At 33.3% G+C, this 9,791-nt stretch overlaps 1 protein-coding gene across 2 annotated transcripts; it reads left to right on the top strand.

Annotated features, from left to right (window-relative positions):
• The first annotated feature begins 410 nt into the window (after positions 1 to 410).
• Positions 411 to 7,444, top strand: LOC139811003 (uncharacterized). Of its 2 annotated transcripts, XM_071774992.1 has the most exons (7): positions 411 to 717; positions 873 to 1,028; positions 1,092 to 1,218; positions 1,295 to 1,609; positions 1,722 to 1,864; positions 7,056 to 7,074; positions 7,155 to 7,444. In XM_071774992.1, the coding sequence occupies exons 2-7, from the start codon at positions 876 to 878 to the stop codon at positions 7,229 to 7,231; spliced, it is 834 nt and encodes a 277-aa protein (XP_071631093.1). In that variant the 5' UTR covers positions 411 to 717; positions 873 to 875; the 3' UTR covers positions 7,232 to 7,444. The 2 variants fall into 2 exon arrangements, with proteins under 2 accessions (XP_071631093.1, XP_071631095.1); XM_071774994.1 differs by lacking the exons at positions 7,056 to 7,074; positions 7,155 to 7,444 and adding an exon at positions 6,364 to 7,049 and having other exon boundaries at positions 412 to 717.
• Positions 7,445 to 9,791: the final 2,347 nt, after the last annotated feature.

Below are 9,791 nucleotides of genomic sequence, written 5' to 3'. Positions count from 1 at the left end.
TTACTTCTGTAGTTACTTACGATAATTCACTTGTTTACACAGAATGAATTATCGTAATACCACAAAACCCCGTTTAAGAAATTGACTAATTACAGTCGAATTTGAGAAAAATATCGACTGTGATTGGTCTATTTTCTTACGGCCTTACGATTATGACTAAAACTTTGTTACGTGCAATTGCCTAAATAAGGAACAAGATAAAGGAATTAGGAATAAGGCATGTTGCATCTCACTTTAATGTACGTGTACTGAAGTGAGATGCGACATTCCCTTATTCCTTATTCCTTTATCTTATTCCTTATTTTTGTCATTGTGTCTGAGCCCTTAAGGTCAATCCAGACAAACTTGCATAACGCATAAACATAAGCATAAGAGAATTGATTGGTCCATATGCATGTGCATAAGGAAATAGACCAATCCGTTTCTTTATGCATATGGTTATGCACCTATGCAAGTTTGTCTGAATAGACCTTTAATGAGGGATGGGACACCGAGGCTGCAGGCTGCAGGATGCGGATTGGTCGTCCGCCATTAATGGGATACTTCCGCTTTAAGTATATTTTAGTAAAGATAGTGTATAGCTAGTGTATAGTATATGTCACTAATGGTCGCAGGGGAAAGTGATCAAAACAAGCCGTATGCCGTATTGTCCTCTAAAAAAAGGCAGAAAGAAATATAAGAAATATTATAACTGATAAAATAAGAAAAAATAAAAGTGTAAGTATTGTACTTAATAAATCCAATTTTATTACAATTGAATGTGATTTTATATTATCATTTAACACTGAAATGAGAATATATATAAGAGAATACATATAACCTCAACTATAAATCATCAAATTAATTAATATTAATAAATATAAATTATTTAGAAAATGCGATATTGCGAAGCAGTTAATTGTGGCAATTCAAGTAAAAAAGGCTTCAAAATGTGCCATTTCCCTACCTCTCCGAACCGAAGAGCAAAATGGATAAAAAATGTGGGGCGTGATAAGTGGTCTCCTAAAAAATATTCAACATTATGTGAAGTGAGTATTCAAGTTTTTTGTGATTTGAGTTTACTTATATTTAACTTATATTTCTTATTCTAGAAACATTTTTCCGATGAAATGTGGGAAAATGCACAAAAAATTGGGAAAAAAAAATTAAAGCCAACAGCAGTTCCCAATCGTTTTGACCAGCCAACTCTTCCTTTATCTTCACTTACAACTATTTTAGGTAATTATTTATACTATTCGAATAATAATCATAAAAAAATTGGCAAGTAAATGATATTACTTTGATTTCATTTTAGAAGAGTATATTGAAGAACAAACTTCAAACAATCATTCTGAACACAATTGTGATCAAGAAATTAACTCGGCAAATCATGAAATTAACTCTGAAACTTTAAACAATCATTCTGAACACAGTTGTGATCAAGAAATTAACTCGGCAAATCGAGAAATTAACTCGGAAACTTCAAACAATCATTCTAAACACAGTTGTGATCAAGAAATTAACTCGGAAACTTCAAACAATCATTCTGAACACAGTTGTGATCAAGAAATTAACTCGGCAAATCAAGAAATTCACGTTTTATTTGATTCTAACATGCAGTTAAAATGTTGTAAGTATTTATTTTATTTTTTACAACTGTTATCAATATAATTATTATTTATGCACTGTCTTCTTTATATACTATTAAATTTTAAATAATTTAATGATCGTTAATTTTACAGCAAGAAACAATGAAGACGCAAAGAAAATTTTCAAGTTGGAGAAATTGGTTAAAAGATATGCGCGAGTTATAAAGACAATGCAGACGCAACACAAAAAACAAAAAAAAATATTTCTAAACCGCATTCAGAAACTTAAACAACAAGTACGTGTTAATAATACTATTTCTGCTCTTTTTAATGATTTAATCACAAGTTAAAATCATTAACCGACAGTATAAGAAAGTACTTAAATGGTGTCATGCCACATTAGTAAAAGCGTATAAATTAAAGTTTTCTTGCGGAAATTCTGGATATCAAGAATTGTTAAATCAAGGACATCCATTGGCTTCAGTCCGTACATTAACAAGAAAATTAGAGAATATAAAGTTTGAACCAGGGATTATTGATGAAGTTTTTGATTTCTTAAGTATAAAAATATCTCATTTTAAAAAGGATACCGATAAAGACTGCATTGTAGTATTAGATGAAATGACAAAAGTAAACAAGAAGCTTGTCAGGCTTTAGTTATCATGCTTGCTGGCATTGCTAGTCGATGGAAACAAATAGTTGCTTATCACTTTACTACAAAAACTTTAAAAGGAGTAGATTTAAAAGATGTCGTCGATAATGTTATTTAGAAAAATGAATAGGCTTACGTATTCATGCCATAACTTCTGATATGGGTGGTGCAAATCAGGGATTGTGGAAATTATTTGGTATTAATGCCAATAGATTTTCTCGCGTTGTAAGCATCCTTGTGATGAAAAAAGAAAACTATGGTTTTTTGGTGATATTCCACACTGTTTTAAAAATATTAAAAGTGGATTTTTAAATAATAAATACATTGAAATGTCTCAAATTTTTGTAGATAAGTACAATCTATCTACGAATTTAGTAGAAATAAGTCATATATAAGAATTAGTTGAAACACAAAAAGATTTGGATTTTATGCTGGCACCAAAGCTTCGTGAAAAATACTTAAATACAAAAAATCATTTCTTGAAGATGCGGATTAGTAGCGCATCTAACGTATTGAATTATGATGTTAGCTCAGCATTAAATTTTTTAGCTGAAGAAAAAAACAAAGTTTCTTATAAATCTACATCGTGGTTTGTACAATATATTGCTCGTTGGTTTGAAATAATGACTGCGCGCCATCCTCTCTTTGCTTTGGGGAAAAAAATGGAGGAGTATAATAAAACCATAACATTTCTCAAAGAAGCCATAACTTTTTCTTCTGAATTAAAAGTTGGAAAGGATCAAAGTTGGAAACCATTTCAAACATCAGCTATGATATCCACTACGTCATATATTCAAGTATCAGAATATTTACTAAATAAGGGTTTTGATTTTGTTATGAGTTCGAGATTTAGCCAAGATTGTTTAGAAAATGTTTTTTGTATTGTACGGTAAAAACATCCTACACCAAATTCCATTCAATTTAAAAATGATTTAAAGCTAATCACAATATCACAATATATGGAAAATGTCAGTCACGGTAATTATGAGGAAGATGATCGAACTTTTTTATCAGAGTTTTTAGAAATTTTAGAAAAGAGAAATACAAAAAAGACTAGAACTAATGATGAAAAGAAGGAAGAAGAAGAGGACGGCAATAAGGAAAATAACTGTGATATCATTAATAATAATAATATTAATGGTAATTATAATAAGCATAATAACAATAGTAATAATAATAACACAAATCTAAATAGTAATCAAAGTAAAAGTATTATTATACAAGATTCTACACCAACTATCAATGTAACAATTCAACTTAACAATATTGAACAAAATATTTTATCAAAATCAAACAAAGGGCTTGCGAACCAGCAGGTTGTTTATGCTATCGTGTATATTTCGAACAAAATAATGACAAACGTTTCGGCCATAACTGTGGCCTTCTTCAGTGTAACAAATAGTCGTTAAAATTTAAAACATTTCCCTCTCCAATAATCAAAACGCCACTCGCTTACAAAAATTAGATTACATACCCCCTTATAATTAATTCGAACGCCATTCGCTTACATCGTCAATAAAATCGTCGCTTCAAGTCCGATCATAGCTCGTCGACGTATTAATTCGAGCCTTCCCTGAGTCGATCGAGGAAGAATCCGTCTCCACCTTGTCCACACATTGCAGTCACTGGTTAGGAGGGACTGAGGTTGAATATCCTTATGTGAGATATTTAATTAAGATTTAGTGTTGAATTCAACGTAACTCAATTGTATTAACTACCTTCAACAGTCGAAACGCTCCTCGAGAGACACATGTTTGGCTATGGTCGGTCAGATGTCAAATGCGAGAGTCAAAGAATTATCGCAGGGAACATGTGGAAGGGACAGCGTATGGGAGGGGAAAGAAACCTTAGTGGGAATCAGGAAGGCGGGAGAGCGTTGAGATAAAGATCTCCAATGTATTCTCGATCTCATTACATGGAGGATCCATTGCAATGTCATCAACATATCGAAAATAAAATTGTGGAACATATTTAAGTTGTGAGATTGCAACCTGCTCTAGGTCACACATGACCATATCCGCCGCTATCGGTGATAGGGGAGAGCCCATTGGACTGCCAAAAATTTGTTTGTAAACTTTGTTGTTAAAAGAAAAATATGTCGAGTTGAGAGTCAGTCGGATTGCAATTGTGAACTCGTCCAACGGAATGTCTGTGAATGTTGAATTCAACACTAAATCTTAATTAAATATCTCACATAAGGATATTCAACCTCAGTCCCTCCTAACCAGTGACCGCAATGTGTGGACAAGGTGGAGACGGATTCTTCTTCGATCGACTCAGGGAAGGCTCGAATTAATACGTCGATGAGCTATGATCGGACTTGAAGCGACGATTTTATTGACGATGTAAGCGAATGGCGTTCGAATTAATTATAAGGGGGTATGTAATCTAATTTTTGTAAGCGAATAGCGTTTTGATTATTGAAGAGGAAAATGTTTTAAATTTTAACGACTATTTGTTACACTGAAGAAGGCCACAGTTATGGCCGAAACGTTTGTCATTATTTTGTTCGAAATATACACGATAGCATAAACAACCTGCTGGTTCGCAAGCCCTTTGTTTGATTTTGTTATTCCAAGCGAACACGACATACTAATTGTTTAAAATATTTTATATTATATTGCCGATTATATCTATATTACAATGCATCGTAAGAAGAGAAAAATATTGTGCAATATGCGTACAAGCAGTGGGATAAAAAAAAGTACAAATTAACACGTTTAAAACATATTAGCAACGCCAAGTCATTATATTTTATTAATGAAATTTCATTTAAATTTTTTCTGGCAATGGAACAAATTTTTAGAAACTACTTGCAGAGAGTCTTATCAAATTCAACTCTAAATGCTAAACAATACTTCATATCTCAATTTCAGAAACTCCCTTACTCTATTCCTAATTGTCACAACTTAAAAAATAAATTGATTGTTAGATATTGTCTGTTTAAATTAAGATCATCGAAAAATAAATGTGATTTTGTAAATAAACCGAAGATTGTTAGCGTGCAATCTAGTAAAACAATGGCAATGGATGTTTATATTAAATAAGTGATGTATACAATTTGATTTTTCTCAATTTAATATTCTTTGTTTTTGTTTATATTCTAATTTTATAAAAAATTAATTTTGTTAAAAAATTGATGATCTTTATCGCATAATATAATTAAGTTGTCATTTATTAAATTGTTATTTTTCTTTTTCCCTTTACATATAATTTTTCTCTTTTGATAATTCAAAAGACAACTGCTTATTTTTTTTTTAAATTTTAATTAGCCTTTGGCTAATAAACATCAAAATTAAATTAGTTTATAACAAAAAATGTTGTTAAAAATCTTTTTCGATATTTTTGTCTATTTTTAATGCAGTTAAAGAAGTATTTTTTATACCTGCATGTTTTATTTTGTTACGTACGGAAATTTTATATTTCCGACGACGCACGTTAGAAGTCTTGAACGCTTAGACGACGCACGCTAGGCTCGGAATTCCGAGGAAACGGCCGGGTTAGTGTAAATGTTTAGATAGTGTAAATGTTTAGATTATCTTATCGGAGTCCGTTGAAGGGCTGGGGGCCAGATGGGGCCCAAAACTACGCTTCTAGAATATTCTAGAAGCTTCTAGAATACCTCCCCCCCTTAAGACGCGTAGGAAAAAGGCGGGAATCTCGCGCGGGAGATTCCGGTCTTTTTCGGGTATAAATAGGGCGGAAAAACGCCGCGGAAAGCAGATAAGTTTTAACTTCGGTCTTGACTAGACGTAATTCTCAGACTCTCTCCCAACCTTATTCGATTTCCTACGTTCCGCTATACGCTAAGTTCGAGCATTCGAGCTCAATTCTGGGACTTAGTCCCTACACTCTCATACCTTATAAGACCGCGCTTCACGCACAAGTTGTATTGAGATTTATAGAATAAAGGTAAGATAAGTTTAAAAAGGAACAAGTGTAAAAATCTGGAATCTCACTTCGTATTTTTAATCAATAAATCGATCACTTCTAAGATTCGACTCGCAGTTGTCGCTGACAAGCGTGGCGATCTGTGCTGGGACGAAGAGTGTGGCGATCCAGTACTTTCGCTGCCGAAAGCGTGGCGATTACGGGGTTGATTCTTGGGGGTCGTAATAATCACTGTCACTTCTGGGATTCCAGCTCGCAGTTTCCGCCGACAAAGCGTGGCGATCTGTGCTGGGACGCTGACGAAGAGTGTGGCGATCCAGTACTTTCGCTGCCGAAAGCGTGGCGATTACGGAGTTGGTTCCCAGAAAAAGACAATAATTTCGACAAATTCCCGAAAGTGAATTTGACCTCTACGCTGACGATCTGAGCGCTGACGAAGAGTGTGGCGAGCAGAGGGTGTGGCGGATTGGTTTTGAGCGCTGCCGAAGAGTGTGGCGAGCTTAAAATTCATTTTCGTGAACGCGGCTGAATGACGAAGAAAGGAGGTAGGCGCGTTCGTATTAAACGAATCAGATTCCAGATCAAGCAAGCAGTCATTTCTAATCAAGATCCTCTCCCCTTCCTCCAACAATTGCAACAACTAAAAAACACACCCCCCTTTAAACCTATTCCTGTCAATTTCGACGTTGATTATCCTAATTATAACCAAATAAATAAAGCTGATCCTCGTTACCATACGTATAAACTCAGATATCTTTTCGGTCCCGAATAATAAATATAATAATAATATCCTTCACACGACTTGTCCAAATCCCTGGTAAATTGCTTAAATGCATTGACCAAAAAACGGACGAACTATAACAGTCAGAACGTGACAATTTATTATTAATGTTATTTATTAATAATATTCAATTTTTATTATTCAAATTTTTTTGTATTTTCAGGCAAAATTATCACAAGAACGTAAGTATTTGTTATAGCTGCATGTTTCATTTATTAATAATATTCAATTTTCATTAATTTATTTTTATTGTTATTTCCAGGCAAAAATATCCCAAGAACGTGTAAATCAAATCATGCAGACCATTATTATTCGTTATACATGAATTTTCAACATTAAAATCAACAAGATTTTTTGTATTCATAATTTTTTGCGTTTTTTGAACACGAACAAAAATGTCTATAATTTAAATTCCGTTTAATTATAAATAATTTTAAATTGTACATATTATTTCAAATTGTCAGCAAATTGTTCATATCTGTCTTATTTGAGCGAAGCAAAGACTAATACTTCTCTCGAGAAATCACGCCTTTGACTTATTAAAGAAATAAAAATGTTTTCTTTATTTTATTCTTAAATTATTTAAAAACTACTGAACCCATTGATTACAAATCCTCTTTCTGAACCCTCAAAACATGGAGATGTATTAAGAATACAATTTTTGTTAATTAAACTACTGATCGTAATATTTTCCTTATTTTCTAAAGTTTTAATTTTCAGAGCTGGAAGTTAATAATATACATTTGCTCAGGCTATCGCGTCAACACATTTTTAGTATAAAAATGATTTTCATAATTGTTCTGTTTTTTTATTTATTTATTAAATTTACAAATTTGCTTTTATATAAAAACTTTTACACAATGTGAATAGGAGAGGTAATTAGAGCCAAGCGCGGTAATCAAAGCGCAAACAATTTATAAAAATAAATATATATATATATTAACGTACGCGTTTCGACACATTATTCGTGTTTTCTTCAGCGTTAAAAGTTACATAAAGTCAAATACGAAGATTAACAAAGATAATAAAAAAGAGGTCGAGTATAAGGCGTCAATAGTCAATAGACGAACAAAGTATAAAAGACGCAGTCAAAATTAAAAAAAAACAAGGATTGAAATTCTATGGATGTACCGTTGCCGAAATTCCAGATACGTAAGCACTCGCTCCACATCCCTCGCATCTTAGAAATAATCTCGCCAGGTTGAAAGACCAGGTGGGTAAGAAAGATTCGAAAGCCCTACCTGTACCATCAAACGGAGTCGCAATGTGGTAAAGGCATAAATTATCTATGTTAAAATCAGATGACTAATGGATTTACTTACAGAGCAATTGCAGACCAGAATATCGCATTGTAACAACAAACTTCACGGTTCGAAACGTCGCGGCGCGGCGTCGCGAATGAGTGAGGCATAGGTGGGAAGGTTAACATAATAGAGACTGGTGTATAAACCAGAGGAGGGGATAAACTCTCGCATAAAGTTGTTCTAAATTTTAGACAGCCTCTCGATCACATTTAAATACGCGTCCGGTAAACCCTCCGCATCGGTCTGTAAATTCAAACCATTCGCCTGCCTTTTTATGCATATAATCTCCGAAATCAAACGTTTATAACAATAGGATTCATTATCTAAGATTTCAACGCTATTCCAATCGAAATCATGATTCCATTCTAATCTGTGTTCAGTTATGACAGAATGATTCGGAGTACTCCAATTAATATAATTACGATGCTCCTTGATTCTTGTTTGCAATTGCCTACTCGTTTGGCCCACATAAGAAGCGTCGCAATCATTACAATTCACCTTATAAACCACGTTACATTTATTCGACCGTGGGAGACTATCCTTGTGCGCCTTGATGAATGTACGCATATCTTATTTAAGCTGTTATAAGACAGTCTCACATTCAAATCCCTTGTGGCGTTCCTAAGCTTTTCAGTAATCGTCGGGACGTACGGTAACGTGAAAAAAGGAGTAACCTCCTCTTCATTCTGTCTCACATTCGTATTCGAGTCTTTGTTAAACAGAAACTTAAGACGTTCGCGCAAAATTCTAAAGATGAATTCCAATAGGTAACAATTATTGAGTAAGATTTCAATGACCAGTCTGAGATTTTTAGCATGCAAGGACGGATGTGACAACAAAAATGCTTTATCTATTAGGCCTATGGCCGTACCTTTTTTTTGGCATGCAGGATGCTGCGACAAAAAGTTTAAATACCTGCCAGAAAATGTCGGTTTATGGAACCAATCAAAAGTTAGCCTATTGTTGTTCAATATCATTGTAATCTCCAAAAAATTCAACGTGTCGTCTTCACCGATTTCTATGGTAAATTTCAGCCTAGGATGGAAGGAGTTAAAAACACCTAAGGTATGCTGTAAAAGAGCTGACGGTGCCGCAAGTGTTATGTCGTCAATGTACCTTTTATAAAACGGTGGGATATATTTCAAGGTAGCGAGAGCTATAGTCTCCAAGTCTTGCAACACTATATCCGCCGCCATGGGGGAAAGAGGAGAACCCATGGGGACGCCGAAAGTTTGTCGATAGATTTTCCCATTAAATATAAAAAAAGTGGAATTTAATACTAGCCTGACAGCAATAAAAAACTCCGCTTTAGGGATTTTGCAATTTCTCCTATTCACATTGTGTTAATCTAGAGAGCCTATATCTTTCTTTATAAAAACTTTTAAATTTATACAAAAAATTATTTATTGCATTATTTACTGCATTTATTAACTTTTTGTAATAAATTAAATTTATCAGTATTTATTGTTTGTTACTATTTACGAAATTTGTTTTAATTAATTAAGTTTTATTTATTTACTTCAATTTAATTGAAATAATTCCTCAATTAGAATTGAATTTATATGTAGACATATTTTTGATAGTTATTTTGTTTT

Source organism: Temnothorax longispinosus, chromosome 4, assembly GCF_030848805.1.
Source record: "Temnothorax longispinosus isolate EJ_2023e chromosome 4, Tlon_JGU_v1, whole genome shotgun sequence".
NCBI lineage: Eukaryota > Metazoa > Arthropoda > Insecta > Hymenoptera > Formicidae > Temnothorax > Temnothorax longispinosus.
The sequence above is the reverse complement of the archived record's forward strand: the minus strand, read 5'-3'. Positions and strand labels throughout refer to the sequence as shown.